This window comes from Lampetra planeri, chromosome 23 (assembly GCF_965212315.1).
Source record: "Lampetra planeri chromosome 23, kcLamPlan1.2.h2, whole genome shotgun sequence".
Classification (NCBI taxonomy): Eukaryota; Metazoa; Chordata; class Hyperoartia; order Petromyzontiformes; family Petromyzontidae; genus Lampetra; species Lampetra planeri.
In genome coordinates this window covers 2,974,666-2,992,584 of record NC_136129.1, presented here as the reverse complement: position 1 = coordinate 2,992,584, position 17,919 = coordinate 2,974,666, and the positions used below count along the sequence as shown (strand labels likewise).

Here is a 17,919-nt window from a genome sequence, read left to right as displayed (position 1 = left end):
CGGCGGTCAGCTAAAAACCCTCCCACTCGACAGTGCCGCGGCGAGCACGGGGGGTCCAGATGGTCTCTTCAGTGCGCGCCCACCGACTCAAAGTCGGCTTCTGTCGCCATGGCAGGCGTCACTTTACAACATTAAAAAAACGTGACCATTTTCACCGATACTGTCATCGCTATCTCGTATTAATATCAGTCTCTCACCTTGCCTGTCCTATGAAAAGGGCCATTGCCCGAAACGTCGCCTATTAAGATATTCATTCTTTTGGGGGCTCGCGCGGTATTATCGCCGACCCATTGTTTGGTTTGTTGTTGTTGTTCTACCTGCGAAAGTTTTCCGCGGTCGGTCTGCTTCTATGGCTCTCTCCGATTGCGTTTCCTGCGTCGCGTTGTTCGGCACGATGTCCCGACGTTTCGCTTCACGTTCTGGAGGTGGGTGGGGGCTTCACAGAACTGAAGCTTCTCCGACAAACAAGGAATTGGACGAGGTTGAATAGTGACAATGACCAAGTGCGCAAATCAGCCGCCACAGAAGGTGCGCAGAGGGGAGGGCTGCGTGGAGATTAAGTGACGGCCCAAGATGAACACGGGGCCCACAAACGCTACACCTTGTGAGGACATCTTTGACTTGCAAAGACAACACGGCCCCCCCCCTCCTCCCCTCTTTCAGGCGTTCCAATCCCAACTCAAGTCGACCTTCTGCTCATTGGCACATCAACAGCAAGGAAGAGTGCACGCGACCGCGACCGGCACCAGGAGACACGCGTTGAAACGCGGCGATACGGGTTGGAGGAAAACGCCTGCGACGAAACCGCGTCCAAGCTGCACTATATGTACACCCTATATACACACACACACTGCCGAATACAATTCCCGACTGGGGGGTAGGGGGGGGTAAGAGATTATGTACAGGGGAAAACACTGCATGCATGCAACGGGAGGAGCAAAAAACACACGGGCATGCATTAGCATTACTCTACCGTTGAAATACGTTCGGAATATTCGGAAAACTTGTCCGGCGAGACCACTTTGGGGGGGGGGGGGTGAAGTAACCCCTTGGGCAACGAGAGGTGGGTCTGATGATCGAGAGGGGGGGGGGGGAGTGGGGGTGGAGGGGGGTGCGGGGTGGGTGGGTAAGGTGCACAACGAGAGGGGGGGAACTCCAGGATCCATATGGTGCCCCCCCAAAGTCACAACTGCTATTTCAGAATGTTTTCATTGTCCCCTAGGGCAGTGAGAGAGAGTGTGTGTGTGTGTGCCCTGTGGATCTCAGTGGTTCTCAGCGTGCTTGCTCTCCGGAGTGTGATAACCCGTGGTGGGTAATATCTGAACCGACCCTACCACCCCTCCCCCCCCACCCACCACCCACCAGGACTTCACCAATTTGCACGATCCAGTGCAGTGAAGTATGGTCAAACACCACGCTCTGACTGGCACGGCAAGGGGTCGGGGGAGGCCTTAATCCAGCGGCGGGTTTGACAAAAGGGGCTGTACAATGTTGCCATGTCCATAAGACGTCGACAACTCCACTGCCGATGATTTGACCAATCAGGACGCAGGTCCAGCCACAGTTGCGCCAGACCTGCTGTCCGCCTTAACGCGGCACTGCAGTGACGCCACTGGAAAGTTCGAGAAATCGAGTGCGCCTTTTGGCGTCATCTGGTCCAACACCATGTGAGACTAGGCTCTAAAGAAAGCTGTCTCGGGTGTGGACCAATCAACTTCAAGGACAGTGCATACATTATCAGAGTTATGTTTTTTGTTTGCATTATGACTGCAGGTATTGTGGTCTATGCAAACATGACTCCTTGTAAAAAAAAGTGTCAGTTTTGTTGCCAGATAGAAGGGTAACAAAACCAATTATCAAATCGACATTCTGTTGGGTTGTTTGGAGCATTGGTTCTTAACCTTGACTGCAGCCTCAATCGTAAAAAAACAACAACATATACAACGTTAATAAATACGTAAGTTTGATGAAACAAAGTAAGTTGTAACGTAACGCGCCCGTGCCGAATTTGTCTTTTCGGTTATTTACCTTCTATAAAAAAGGATGAATCTGGCCATGACTCGCACCCCCCCAGGGGGTGGCGTGCCACCTCAGGTTAAGAACCACCGCTCCGGAGGGAAAACGCACGCAGCTCTGAATCTGACTGGAATACTTAAAAGTGTCGCACGAAGCCTCCTTGATGATAACGCCTGAAGGTGGCTCTCAGCAGCGCCACCTCAGCACTCCAATGACGTCACTTTACTGGCACTGTATTAAGAGGGTATGGCATTTCACATGGCGGTGACGTCATTAGAGCTCTGGGCAGCGCGACTTAAAAGTCAAATTTGAAGGTCCAATTCAATCGTTCATTTTTTTTTTACAAATTATCACCACCGCCAGATTACGCAGAGATTTGTCAAAACTCTCTAATAAACCCGCCGGGGGCCTTGAGACCTGGCCTCGAGACGGCAGCACGACGAGAGGGTTCGTGAACCCCGTCTGTGCGGAATTCCGAGGGTCGTCATATGACCCCCGAGTTCGAGCGAGTAGTTTCGGCCCTCCTCCCGTGTCCCTCTCTCTCTCGACCACCTCGCCGCAAACAAGCCCAGCTGCTGCACCGTCGAACTCACTAACATCGCCGAACTAACTGCAGTACATTATCGAGACTAACGACATCACGGTACACCACGAGACTAAAAGTTCACACCATCGCTAAGCCCCCCCGCGTCACGGAGTAAGTTCAAGAGGCGGCGTGTCATTACGGACCAGGGGAAGACAACATCACAAAAGAGACGACGGCGCGAATTATTTCCGACTAAATATTTTTTTTGTTTTTTTTTGTCGCGTCGATTTACAAATATTTTTTTAACGCTTTTTCTCCCCTCTTCTTCCCCTTACATCTTCTTTTCTCACGACCCGTGTAACAACAACTTTCAGGGGTGTTGAGATGATGGGGGGAGGGTGCGGGGCAGACTCTCGAAGTAGCTTCTCTAGTTCAACCACTGTCTCCGTCGGTCATCGAACATTCAATATGTCTCGTGAACGGCGTCGCTCGATTCGCGGTTCTTAAAGACGGGGCTCGGGGGCTTCCTCGCCCGCCGAGCGATCGAGAGAACGGAGCGTTCCATCTCTTAAGAGCAACCCCGCGCCGATGATAATAAACCCTGTAAATTGTCATCATCATCGTCACCATCGGTCGGTCATATGGCTCGCTCGCGCACGTGTGTTGAAGCGTTACGCGTCGTACGCGCGCTTCACAGCCTGTTTAAAACTGGGCCTACCCCCCCCCCCCCCCCGAAAGAAAACCAAGAAAGTTGTTCATATTTCATGCAATTTTCCGTGACCCACCCCCCGCCGCCCCCTCGAAGCTTTGGCTCCGACTCTTTGAGCGGCCCAACCCAAGCGGCACACACAAAAAAAAAATCAATCCAGGACGACACGATTCCGGTTCACATTTGCGATCTCGCGGAGCAGAACACGGCAACGGCAAGTGAGACTCTTCGTTTGCGCGCGTCGAACAACCGAGAGTATATTAATAAGAAACAGCTACAGCCATGAACAAGCTTTTGTTTGCTTTAAACTCAGAACGCAACCGCTGCCGCCAATGTAACGCTCGTATATCTCGCGACCTGAGTTCGATTTCCAGCGCCACGGCCAACAAACGACCGACGTCTGAAACCCGGTTAATGGATGCCTCCCGCATGCATTCGTTCACCAACCCCGCACTGATGGGACCAGCGCGGTGAAGTATGGTCGTACTCGAGCTGCGGGGGGAGGCCCTCATCCAGCAGTGGACTGGCAACAACAACAAAGGGGGCAGCGACTGCGAACGTTTAAACAAAGAAATTGGCCAAGATCGCGCGACCATTGGAGATTCTCAACGGCAGCGAGATGTCATGCGAATAGTGCCCAACGTTGCATTGCATCTGTCTTGTTTTAGTTTATTACGTTAAAGTAACCGAAACACGCGCACTTTGCAATGGAATGACGGATACTGCATTTATAAAAGTTAAATCCGTAAGCTGGGAATACTGAAACGACGCTCACAAGAGAGTCCAGTTATCGGTCGAAAACAATAGCATGGAAAACACAACACCGCGCGTCTTAAGTGTAACGACAAACGCAGCTCAGTCAAAGCACCAAACCCGCGGGGGAAAACTTGCGGATTGGTTTCGACCTCTTGAGTCTCATCAGTTGGGAGGGCTGGGCCCCTTGAGCAAATCGCTCAGAACGCAGCCCAACGTTCAGGAGGGGCCTTTGGTTCCTTTGAGCGCTTTCAAAGTTAAACCAATGTTGAACCACAGAGGCCATTACTTGCTGTAATGAAAACCCCACTCTCTGAAAAATACTGTTTCGGCTAATCAGATTTGATTAGATGGGGGGGTGGGGGGGGTTAATGGGTGAGACATATAAACATTGCCGGCCAAGTCGCTCAACTGGAGAGCGAGCGGCTCACAACCAGCACGTTGCGAGTTCACTTCCAGATTGGAGGGCTGACTCAGCCCATCATCACGCTGAGGGGGGGGGGGGGTCGATAAATTGCGTACCACTTTGTGGGAGGCATCAACAGTGCTTGTCCTAAGGATAAACTCGCCTTCCCCCTCCGCCCCGCCAGTCACAGGAAAGTAGAATTCCCACCACTTGCTCTAGCCGCAGGACTGAACATATCGAGCACCAATGCCTGAAATGGTGATTTATGGAACAATTCACTTTTGACTTGTACTTTCATAAACCTTAAACCAGGGGTGGATGGGGGAACCCTTCTCCCCTTACTGAAGGCCGAACAGAAGTTTAAAATACATTTGGCGGGCCAAAGGCATTTCAAAAGAAACTGGAAGAGAGAGAGAGAGCCGAGTGAGGCCGTATCATCTCCATTATTGTTGTTGTTGATTACACCACACCAACAGCGCGCGTGGAGTTTGGTGGTCTCGAGACGAGTGCAGAGAACCGTCTTGTAACAGGCAATGTGGAGCGGGTCGCATGGGCATGCAGGCAAGGCAGCACCGTGCACGTTTTGTGAAAAGCGGAGCTTTGCGCGTCGGTAAAATCTTCACGTCAAGACGCGCGAATTTAAGGCCCATCGGGGCTATACGGAGGGCATCTCTCGTTTTTTTGCAAGGGCGGCCCACCGCAAAGCAAAGCTCCTGGTCCCGGCATTCTCCTCCCCTCTTGTGAATGGGGGGGGGGGTCTCATCGTTCAGAACAAGTGTGTGTGGTTGCACTTGAAGGATCGATCCAAGCGCATGCGTTTTGTTCAATTCCAATTCAAACCGCCGACGGACGTGAATCCGCCGCGAGCACTTGTTGTTGTCGTTGTTTTTGCAAACGGGACGGCGAGGGGGGGGGTAGCACGGAGGAGGGGGGGTGGGGTGGATTGATTGCCCACGCGACAAGTCAATCGACACTTGTGATCGCGGCCTCCCGTGCAAACGACGGGGCCGCTGAATGATTAAAGCACCGAGCACTCCTGATGAACTAAGGGCACCCACCCTCTTAAAAATCATCGTTTTCACTGCGTAAGTACGTACGGTTTGCCAAACTCCAGTCCCCGCGGCGCACCACCACCACGACCGCCATCACACCAACGCGCTGCGTCTCTCCGCGTTTACCAAACGACGACTCCTCCCATTCAACTCGTCGCGCGCTGCGCGTGCCTGATCATTGTTAAACAAGTTCCACGCGGCACTGCGTTCAGAGCCGATTCAAATGAAGGTTGAAATTTCGGTGTGCGTGTGTGTACACGTGTTCAGTGTGTGTTTACATCTTGTGTGTGTGTATACATCTTCTGTGTGTGTACACGTGTTCCGTGTGGATGTGTGTACACGTGTCCCGTGTGTGTATACATCTTTTGTGTGTGTACACATGTTCCGTGTGGATGTGTGTACACGTGTCCCGTGTGTGTATACATCTTCTGTGTGTGTACACGTGTTCCGTGTGGATGTGTATATATCTCGTGTGTATACATCTCCTGTGTGTACACGTGTTCCGTGTGGATGTGTGTACACGTGTCCCGTGTGTGTATACATCTTCTGTGTGTGTACACATGTTCCGTGTGGATGTGTATACGTGTCCCGTGTGTGTAGACATCTGCGTGTGTACACGTGTCCCGTGTGTATACATCTTCTGCGTGTGTACACGTGTCCCGTGTGTGTAGACATCTTGTGTGTGTACACGTGTTCCGTGTGGATGTGTGTACACGTTTTCCGTGTGCGCACGCACGCACGTGCTCCACATGAGGGAGGGCAGCGTTAATTACGCGTCACGTGGGACGTGTTTAACCATCATCGGGCGCATGAAGCGCGAAACGAATTTGATTTGTAACTGAACGGGAGGAGTCGGGTGATAGTCGCGGAAAGGCGCGAGTACTGGAGTTTGGAATAACCTGAGTCGTGCTCTTCACGACCATCATCTCAAGTGCGTTCCTGTGACAAACCAAAAACGATATCACAAACACGTTCGGACACGCATCTTCCGCAGGCAGGCCACGCTTTTGATGATGAGGGGAATCATTGAGGGGGGTGGGGGGGGTGTTAGCTGGCGATAGAGATAAAGAAAAAAACTCGATAACCCACACATGATGTTTTCATTAAAATCGACAACCCGCATGTATCTTTTTCGACAACACCGGCTCGTCACTGACGCACGCCGACAACCCCAGCGTTGATTTTTGTTTTCGTTAAACGAAGAAGCAAGCACCTCCTCTGCCCGTACCCCGCCGTCTCTCCCGTGTAACGCGGCGGGTGAGGCTCGGGACACGGGAACTCTGGTGAAGACGATCCCGAGTCTCACGCCGACTTTGTTTGACCAGGTTGAGAGCGGCATAGATCGAGTTTGCGAGTGACCCGCCCGGTGTGCCCAATTTCTCAAAACTCGTTTTCTTGTGTTCACGCTACTTTAGTTATTAAAATCCGACCCCACCTGGTTTCACTGAAACGATTGACCACCTATTGAAAAACCATGTCAATATTCATTGAATAATCTCCACCCCCCCCCCCGCCTTGACAGATGACTCCACCGTGATCAATACTCACCCCCCCCCCTTCGCCGCCCACTTAAACCCATCTCAAAGCTAACTTTACATTTCACTTTTGTGGGTTATCGAATTTTTCTGCAGTTTTTCGTTACAAGACACCCATTCAACTATCCACAGTGTAGTTGTGTACCGTGCTGGAGTACACACGGTCGAGGGAATCCCCCCCTCCACCTCACCACCATGGACAACGCCTGCGTCTGTAAAGGGGAGACGGTGGGGGGGGGGGACGGTGGTGCTGCCATACGTTCGTTGCAAGTTTCCACGTGTCACCTATGGGGTGGGTGGGTCCCCTGTGATGGTTTGGCAGTGGGCATGTGATGTGAGTGGGGGGCACCACCACCCCCACCGTCCCTCCCACCCGTCAATCGACTCACAACTCTACTGCCATCACCTGGAACCCTTTTGTTTTTTTAAACACTCACCACCATTCTTATCGCCGCAAACGATGAACAACATTCATAGCAGAGCCAACGGAGTGAACGAGCGAGCGAGAGGCTCGATTGAGAACCAACTCTCCAACAAGCGACTTGTGGGGATAAAAAGGTGACGTTAAAACGGCTGAACGTTTGCGCGGCGAGGATGACGTTGGCGCGTGGGCGTGAAGTTTGAATTTTAGTTAGCTGCGATCTCTCTCTCTCGACGTGTTTTTGGGGGGTCTTTGAGCCCGTTTCGGCACGAAGCCCGACTTTTCGCCTCCACGTGCTTCGGGAGCCTTACGTGATTTATTATTTTATTTCATTAATTTTTTACCTACGTGACTTTACCGAAAAAACCTAAGCGTATGAATCCTTGCAGTCACGAAAGCTTCAAATCTAGAATTCGGGAGCCTTGTTCAAGAGCAGCAGCAACTAAAAAATGCAGTTTGCAGACGAACCTCCCAGGCACCCACCCCGGGGCCCTCAACGCAGGACGTGGGAGCGAAACGTCGGGACAAGACGCCGGACCGAAACGGGCGGGCCGTACAACCCCGCAAAAAAACCATCGGCACAACCGTGGGAAAAAATAAACCCTGCGCAGTAGTATGAACGATTTTTTTGTTTTACTATTGTAGTCATTATTTCACAATTTTACTTTTGTATTACTAACCACGCCGTGTTTACGGCGTAACTCGACATTGGAAAAGCACCTCGACGACGTTGCAGCCGCTTGCTGGGCCTCGCTCGCGACAAAATGTTCACCGTTTAAACCTTCAACTTTTCATCCTTTTCAAACAACACGAAAAAAACTAAGTCAGCTCCTGCCGTTACACCACAAAATGCCACTTTTTTTTAACCCTTCCCCCCACTCCTGAGTCTGCGAACCGAGAGAGTTGGACTTCCCCGCTGTGAAATATTTGGCATCGTGTCGCGGAAGTGGCGTCGCCGTTCTGCCAGTCACTCGCTTGGCAGGGCCGGATTTAGGGATCTCTGCCCAATCCCCCCCACCACCACCACCCAGCCCCCCCCCCCCCCGAGTTTACTGGCTATTTTCCCAAGAGAGATCCGTGGTGTTGTGTGAGCAAGTGCCCCAATAGGCCCAGAAGGCGATGTCGGATGACGTCCTCTTAACATCGACGATATAAACTACCGTTTATTTTGCCGGTTAAGACTCCCCCCCCCCCCCCACTGAGCTATGAAGCTTTTTGTTCAGAAGCGACCTGGCTATCAGAAATGATTGCTCAACCAAAGTAGCTGAAATCATCATCATCGCGTGGAAGTTATAGCAGCCAAATAATCTGAACGCGCGATGTCATTTCTAAATGTGGAGGGGAAAAACCCAGAAGACTGGGAGACACTTGCGTCACCAGCAAGTCGGAATGAAACGTCCCGTATCCAATCGCCCACTCTGGTCGTGACAATGCTTCAACTCACCGGGGGAAGACGGAAACAATGACGCGTTGTTAAAACGCTTGCACGCGTGACGCATCGATTAGTTTGGCTACGTCGGGTGGTGGAAGCGTACCACGGACAAACACTTGCCAATGATGTGACCACGACCCAGTGAAACGGTAATCAGGGTGGGCATTTTATAAAAAAAAAAGTTGTTCGTCACGGTGCTGTCGCCCTGCACTTTGCCTGCTCGCGCCAACGCCGACCCAAATGCCTTCGCTAGAGGGAGCTCTCGAGCCCGTTCGAGACGGGGCCCTGCACAGAAGCGATTTCCCCCAATTACTGTGGTCCACGAGGCCGCGTGGGGGCAAGTGGTCCAGGGCGACCTGGTTCAGATACAAAAACATTTTCCCACCAGCAGATTATTTTTTAGCTGTTGTTTACCGCATGGCGGTTTCCGCGAATTTTTGTTTTGAGTTGTTGACACTGCCACCCAACGTGTGGCCAGAAAAGGGTTCGGGAACCAACAACTTGCTCAGTGGGGGGTTTCTGGCCGACTCCTCCAAGCCGGCCATACACACGTCTCTCTCCGAAGAGGTAGTACACCCACACTTGACCCCCACCGCTCACGACCTGCCGATCGACTAACTTGTGATGTACCCGTTTTATACTGATGGGTGGACGGAGGATGGATGGTTTGGGGATGTGGGGCGGGAGAGAGAGAGAGAGAGCAATTTTTTTTTATAAACTCTTTTCCGCACTGCCACCAATTCTGTGGCCGGGAGATCTAACAGAACCGGCGACCTCTGGTTTGCAAATCCAGCATGCCAACCGATACGGACCACGGGGCGATATCACAAAGCCTTGCCACCCCCCCTCCCCACAAGGCTGCCAAGGGTGGGAGGTACCCCCATACTTAAGGAAACCGCATCCGATTGGAGCAAAGAGATTATCCCTCCACCATAAATCCGGCCCTTGCTCAATGCGCAAAAAGTAGCGACCACCAACCACTCTCCCGCGACTTGCTCTCATTGCACGGGCAAAGTTTACTGGCCACGTCTCTGGACATTCACGTCTCAACAATCATCATCATCATCTCGTCCCCAGCAAAAAAGTGGATGGCGGTGGGTGCCCTGCTTTAAACCTACTAAACTCAGCCCTTGTGTGGCAGCTAGCAAAAGTAATTAAATATAGCACCCTACTCACTCAACGCTTTGTAAATTGGTAACGAAAAAACATCCGAACGAAAGAAACTGTATGCTTACTCGTTAACGTGTATGCTTTTTTACCTTAACATTTGACCGGCTGCGATAGACACCACTATTGTGCACCAACAAGCGAGGACCCAAACATGTAAATGGTCTCGCTGAAACCACATTTTTTTAATTTTAAACCGCTGTAGTATTTTATACAAATGAGTTGCCCTATTTTTTTTTTATAAGTGCAGCGTGTCATTTGTTCTTAAAGCACCTCTCAAACCTTAGCCCCAAATCCATCACGAAGCCGCCTTGAGGGCCCGGATGAAGGGTAGAGCACAACATCGAAGGAGCACAGAAAGGAGATTGGCAGAGAGAGGAAAACTCACGGCGTGTGAGACGAGACACGTGACAGCAAGCACGTGGTGCAACCCTCGAGGCCCACGCCACGGTGGGCACGCTGTGTAACTCGTGACTCCTCCACGGGGTTGCGACCCGTCCCGGATTTCCCCGGATTGTCCATTTCGTTACTGTGGCAATCTGTCAAATATTTCCCCCTGGGGAACAGACGTTGATAAACAAAGTCCTGCCCCTTTTGTCAGTTGCGTTAATAAGATACCACTTGAGACAATGCGTTGAAATGTAGTTCTCCACTCTTCCAGTATTGGGTGAAAGTGTTGTTCTTCTTCCCATGAAATGTCTCTGGTTTCTTTTTGTAGCACAAAGGTGGCAACCCCAGCGACTCCACGTCCGGCACATTAATGTTCCCCCCATCGCTCACGTCCCATCAACAGCATCATCATCATCATCGTCGTCTTCTTCTCCTTCAATCCCCTGGGTCTTCGCGACCCCTTGGGACGCATCTAGCCCCCGCTCTTGCTGCCACCAATACGTCGCTCGCTGCCACCCCCCCCCCCCAAAGTTATTCTACTTTGCTCTGTCTACACTTCCCCCTGATCAGTCACCACGTCGACTGCACTCTCCACGCCAACATCCCCAATCTCCAGCACACTCCTCAAAACGCATAGTTTCAGTCGGTTATTTTTTTGTCTCGTGGGTTTGTGGTGCGGGGGTAGGGGGAAGATTTTTTTTTCTCTCCACGTTTTAACATCAGTTTTTTTTGCTCTTCTCCCCCCCCCCTCTCTAGTCTCGGCACAAATAAAAAAATAAAAACCCAAAGTAAATCCTTACGACTCCGCAGTGTCGTCCCAAGCTCCCACTCCCCCCAAACTGCCGAGATTTGGTTGTGAAGTTTTTCCCGAGCAGCCAGTGGTGCCCCCTTTAAGCGCACTCACGAATGGAACTTCGCCATTCGTCGCAGTATATAGCGACACAGAGCTTGGGGCGATTGTTGGCGCCGGTTTCTTTGTTGGCTGCCTCTTTCCCCGCTTGTCTGTGGTTATGCCCGCGACGCAGAATCACTCCGTCTCTCTCTCTCTCTCTCCGAGAGAGAACGGAACAGTAAACCGTGAAAGTTTCAAATCTCTCAATTATTTAGCTGCTGGTTCGACAGACGCAGCGGCATGGACGGAAGATGCGGACGACTGCAGTGAAGGGCCGGTTTTCGTTGTTACGTCATCGCACCGAGGACATTTTGCAGTAGAGCCCCGGGAACTCTGGGAAGCCGAGAGGTGGCGGTGGGGGGGGCATGGTCGTGATGAGGGGGAGTCGCCTAGGGCCCACATCAGGGTTCACTGCCATGGCCCAATGGTGGTAATTGAGCCGTACCGAGACAACCTCTTGATTGAATTGGGAAGTGGTCTCCACAAAGTCCGGCGATCCAGGAGAAGACCGCAAGAGCAGATAGTGGGATACTGGTTCGGGTAAATCTGAGAGACAGAGGTTGCGCGTCTCTCCTGCGCAACAAGGGGACCTATTACAGGGTAAAAGGGTTGTTGGTAGTGAGCTGTGTTGGCTAAGGTGGTGGTGGTGGTGGTTGCGGCTATCGGCGGCTTTGGCCACGGTGACGTCTTGATCGCTGGATCTTCATCTCCGGCAGCTGTTTTTGTTCGTGCCAAAACCTGTGCTAATATTGACCCACCTTGTCAGACTTCCCTTTTCACATGCATTTTGCTCATTTTGCACGTTTTCTTTTGTGTCAACGTTACATGTTTAAAAAAACAAAAAAAGAATTGATTTATTTGTTCCATTTCGGTTCGTGAGAATTTGAATGACTGCGTCAATAAAAAAAAATCGATTTCCTACCTAGTCCAATGCTTTCCCGTTGTCTAATTTCAGTGAGGAAAGGAGCAATTGTGTGAACTGGAGCAGGCTTTACTTTTTTTATGAATGGAGAGGGAAGATTTTGGCCGACTTCTGGAGTGAGCTGAACTCTTGATTAAAAAGTTTGAAGAGTCTCACGTATTAATCATTGTTCTGTCACGAGTACAAATGGAAGTTTTCCCACCAACAGGGGTCTTCGTGTTCTGAGGCTGTTCCTACCTAGTCAGCTGCAGGAATATGAATCGCAGAGCTTACTTTATAAATCATAGAGTTGTATTGTGATCGTATCGTCCTATAATACTTATCCCACGGAGTGTTTCTCGTATTTTTATCGTGTTCTGAATGTGGACACTTCTATGTATGGAAGGTAAAACGGAGAGAGTGGTAGCGCGATGCTTTGGGTCGCATTTTTGTCCGCACAAATTGCGACTTCCTCTCGCGTCGAAACAGCGCTAAGCGTGCGACGTTGCAGTTTCCGAAATAAAAACTCGGGGTTCGTATTTTTTTGTTCAAACAGAAATTTGCTCTCTCGCCGTCACTGTCGCGCAAGGATCTTGCTGATTATTTTTTAATCTTCATCATGAACTAGTCTCGAGTCATAGGCTGGAATTAGGAACGTGAAAACTCCCATTATCCCGTGGCAATCTGTAAAATTAGATGTCTCCCACCACCCCCCATCCCTCAAAGTGGTTTCATGCCACCGCGGGCGGCTCGTGCGAGCCAGAGGGCCACCTTCCACCGTGGCAGAAAAAACCACGCCCCCCACAGCTCCAAATTACCCACGTGGGACACAATCCGTTCCTCTACGATTCTGCCGGTCGCAGAAAAAAAGGGGGAGAAAAAAATAAATTGAGCGTGGATCGTTCCCCGATGGTTTGCATCGTTGGGAGGGTTTCCACCATCGAGATTGACGCGGCGTTAACGGAGGTGTCCCCCCCTGATGTCAACCTTCGTCCTCGCGAGCTGTGTGGACCCCCACTTCACTCACGCAGCCGGATCTTAATACCTTCCCTCTTCACCCAACATCTTTGTTGCAAAACCGTGCCCGTGTCTTGACCATTATCACCACCACCACCACCAACAACCACCTCCACCACCAAACGACGGAGCAAACTGACGAAGGCTGATTCGGCAGTTCCAGACGATTCACAGAGATGGGACCCCAGTCACTTGACGGGTGATGGGCCAAACCACCACAGCAGATGGTGGGGGGGGGGGTCAGGGAATCTCTGTAGGAGTGGGGAACGAAGAGACAGATGGTGCTAGGCTGGGCTAGGCTAGGCTAGGCTGGGCCGGGCTGCACTAGGCTGGGCTGTGGAGGTGAGATTTCAGTCGAGGAAGCGCTGGCAGGCTTTCTTCCAACGGCAGGCAGTGCACCACATGTCCTTGTTTTCCATGCCGTACACCTTGCGACACTTCTTCCCCTCCCCGCGGATCTTCCTGCGTGTGCGTGTATGCGTGTGTGCGTGGGTGTATGAATATGTGCATGCGTGCATGTAAGTGTGCGTATGCATGCACGTGTGCATGTATGTATGTATGCGCGTGTGCATGCATGTGTGCATGTATGTGTGTGTGTGCATGTGTGTGTGTGTGCATGTGTAGGAGCGCGCAGTAGCGCAGTGGTTAGCGGTGGCACAATGATCAGCGAGCTGCAATAAAAACCTGGTGACCCCAGTTCAATTCCCGGTCAAAAGTCAAACGTTCGTGACGAATATATGACCAGTCCTGGGCCCCTCTTCTCTGCTCGGATGAGTCAACCTTAAACGAGCACCTCGTGTGGTAAGTAAACATCAACACTGGGGAGATAAAAGCGGTCAGGTCGGGAGTGGTGCTGGCCACCCACCTCCTCGTGCGCCGTGCCGGCCTTAGTAGGTGCTCGCGCACGGAAGTTTTCCCAACAATTTTTTAAAGGCTGCATGGGGAATCTTGGTTTTGTATATAAGTGTGCATGCAACAGGACACAGGCGTCAGTGGTGCAGCAGAGATGCACACATTCTCCAAAATGACGTAACGTGACTTTAAGTCACGTGACTCACGAAAGCTTCCAATCTAGAAATAAATACTCCCTCACCACACCTGTCTAACATGGGTATTTCTCACCACACGCAAATCACGTGGGTGTCGCTCACCGCAACTGGTTTCACCACTCCTGACTCGCAAAACCTCACCAGCTTAAAGCTCACCTCGACTCAGATAAAGTAAACCATTTTCTATTTTACCAGGTAAGGCTCACCGAGCTGTACAGTTATTTTTTCAGAAGAGACCTGGCCCACAAATGATCGCTCAACAAAGGCTCGTCAGGTTTGGGATCAAAGCCAAGGCCTCCTGTATACAAGGCGGGGTCGTTAAAATCTCGCCACCGCTGTGCTGTAATACGATGTAATCGGACACCCGACGAAATCAACGATCAGAGATTTGCCCATAGAGGGACCCCTCTATTTACGAACATTCGATTTCCGAACTCTCAGAGATACGAACAAAACCTGTCCGTATGTCCAGTTTGCCTGTTCGGACCGAGCGTCGCGAGTTCAACCGCCATGCAATAGACGGCGGTGGTGGCGGCATCTACATCTGCAGAACCTGAAGAACCAGTGTGAAACTACATCTACAGGAGATTATATAACTTCTAAAGCCATTCCCCATATAGAGTGTACATGCCGTACAACGTGTTTGTAATCACCAAGAGTATAGTGGGACTTACGAACAAATTGACTTACGAACAGACCTCTGGAACCTAACTCGTTTGTAAGTCGAGTTCCTGTATATGGAAGTAGGGTGTGGTGTTGGCCGATGGGGGCGTTGTCTTTGCCCATATATGGTCATTTTGGATCGTGAATCGAGGTTAATCGTCGTATCGATTCAGCTCAGCCGATCCGGCAGTAACTCAAAGTTGATAGGGCGGCATTCTTGAAAATGTTGATTCATTGGCAATCAACTCATTGGCAAGCAACTAATTGGATCGAGTCGTGGTGTGACACTCCCTTTATTTGATTGGCTAATATCAGTGATTCCGTCGAAGTCCGCTTTTATTGTACCACAGCACCCGCCAGCTCACCCGCCTGGCCGAGTGGAGTTATGGATGTCTGTCCATATCTCTGTTAACACACGAGTGCAATAATAACCTTAACTCTATTTTTGTGTTTACAGGAATGTATTTTTTGTACGAAGAATATTTGTTAAAAGCCAACTTCTGTTACTGGGTATGTACCTTCATCTCACATTGATTTAAGTTATTGCACCCTTTTCAATTTCTTCTTTCGCGCAATTGTGTTTGCACTGGTCTCCATTTGATTATTTTTGTCCGGATTTCTATTTGCTTTCATGTTGTACTCAAGATGTTTCGCGATTGCTTTCAGAATTTTTCGACAAATGAGACTATCCTGGTCTCTTGAGTGCTCACCTCATTACACAGAATTAACTTGACTTGACTTACATATCCACTCTCTCCCGCTCAATCAATCAATCAATCACCCACCCACTCCATACCCACTTATTAATTTACACACTCACCCACTGACCCCCACAGGTCACCCTTGCAATTGAGATTCATCTCTGGTCTCTCCGAGCTCTCGCTCACCCAGTTACACGAAATCAACTTGGAACCAGAGCCACGAGAGAGAACGCACCTGACACCAGGCCCAGACTTGGGCGAGCAGGAGAGTAGAACGTGGGCCTTGGGCGAGGCGGCGTGATGTGGGTGATGTGGGTGATGGGGGTGGTGCGGGTGGTGCGCGTGGTGGTGGTGGTGGTGATGTTGCAGGCGGTGCTCGGCAACCGTAGCCACGCGCGGGCGCGTCGGCGATACCTGCATCCCCAAACAGGACCGGAGACGCCATGCGGATACCGTGGAGATAAACACGGAACATGACAACAACAACAACAACAACACGGGTAGCAACTTGCGCCTCGCAGCAAGCAGTCACTGGGTTGGATTCCTGACTCAAGCGCCCTCTGTGTGTGGAGTTTTATATTCTCTCTACCTCTGTTCTGCATGGGTTTCCTCCAGGTTTCTCCGGTTTCTTCCCAGTTCATAAAAAACATACATTGTAACTGGTATTGGCCAAGTGTCCCCAATGCTGAAAAGTTACCAGCAAATTGCTCGCTGAGAATGAAGCACGGCAACTGCGAAAAAAACGTAGCATGAGCCTCCTTTAAAAAGAAGTCTTTAGACTCAGTGAGGCTGGTTACTGCTGCTGGCGTATTAACCGTTAAATGCACGCCATCCACTTTGGCGGACGTTCAAAAGATCCCTAACGTCATTTTGAAACAACGATGGCCATTATGTGCTGGGCGCCATGGTCCAAATTGGACAAAGTCGAAGTTAACTAAACTAAACAATTTCTTACATACCAGGTAAGGCTCACTGAGCTATACAGATCTTTTTTTGAGAAGCGACTTGGCTATCACAAATGATAGCTCGACGAAGTGGCCTATCATCATGTGGACATTTGTAGCAGGCAAGTACTCTAAACGCATGATGTCGATTCTAAATGGGAAGGAGAAAAACCGGAAAACTGACCCGCGAAATTACATTTCGATTTAAAGCTTCTTTCGTGACTGCAGGGATTCACCTTCTTGGTTCTTTCGGTAAAGTCACGTAGAAGGAAAATAATACAAAATAAAACGTAATAAAATGTTTTATTTTTAAATAATAAAATGTTTCATTTTTTATTATTTTCCTTCTACGTGACTTTACCGAAAGAACCAAGAAGACGCAAAAATTACTGTTTGGAATTACACCCAACAGTGACATCACCCCCTGCTCTGAAACTACCGCAGGCGGCGACGATTAACTCGCGCTGTAAACAAATGATGGCTCACTACACCAAAGCGTACTTTGAGGACACCAGTGGAGTGGGGGGGGGGTGAGGCGGAAAACATTGCATGAGCTGTTCGCGCCGAGTTCTCAGTGCACAGTCCGCGTTCTCCTCTAACGCCGCATGTTGTTTTCATAACGCGAATTGGACACAGCGCGTTGAATGCATTAGGGAACGCGTTTTTTTCCACGAGGATGCCAATTGGATATAACGCCGTCGAGCGAATGGAACTACGTCGCAGCGAGTAGGAATAAGCGGTCGTACGGTAGCATCGCGCAAGGCATCAGGATGCTACTGGATGCTTCTAGACGCTACCCACGCGCCAGTCTTTATTCAGCCTGCGTTACACATCCCACGCGTTATCGCGGAACAGTGCTTGACACCCTATATTATGTATTATAACGGGATTTCAGCAACGCAAACTACCACCGCGTTATAGGAGAAGAGAGCCGTACCTGTACTGGTGGGCTGAAGGAAGGACTCTGCCAGGAGACGCTGCCGAGACTCATGCCGACACCGCGACCAGATTCGCCCACTGGGACCGACAAGGGGGGCGTTGCCTGAGGGATCAGGGGTCACAGGTCAGGAACGTAGGGGGAGAGACCAGGGGAATACACAAATGAGAGTCGGGGTCAAGTGAGATGAGAGAGGTCGGGTGAGACAGAGGTTAAATGAGATGAGACGTAAAGTGAGATCATGAGTTCAGTTTAAAAATGCGAAACAAAGCAAAACTTGGAACGCACGTACACCACCCAGTGGTGAGCTAGACCACTGCATCACGAAAAAAGTCAAAAGTTTCCCCGTGTCGCCAACACAGACCGATAGGGCAAGTGCTGTTAATTGACACCTAATAAGGCCGATAT

General features: G+C 50.6%; 1 protein-coding gene across 5 annotated transcripts in view; it reads right to left on the bottom strand.

Moving 5' to 3' along the window:
• Positions 1–3,421: 3,421 nt before the first annotated feature.
• The window catches only part of LOC144726233 (uncharacterized), a 58,862-nt gene continuing 44,364 nt past the window's right edge, over positions 3,422–17,919 (bottom strand). For all 5 annotated transcript variants that reach the window (XM_078604763.1, XM_078604767.1, XM_078604768.1 and 2 more), the window contains exons 7-9: positions 17,512–17,616; positions 15,866–16,044; positions 3,422–13,679 (exon numbers count right to left, since the gene is read on the bottom strand). In XM_078604763.1, coding sequence (XP_078460889.1) covers positions 13,568–13,679; positions 15,866–16,044; positions 17,512–17,616 — 396 coding nt within the window. In that variant the 3' untranslated portion in view covers positions 3,422–13,567. The remainder of the gene's footprint in view (positions 13,680–15,865; positions 16,045–17,511; positions 17,617–17,919) is intronic.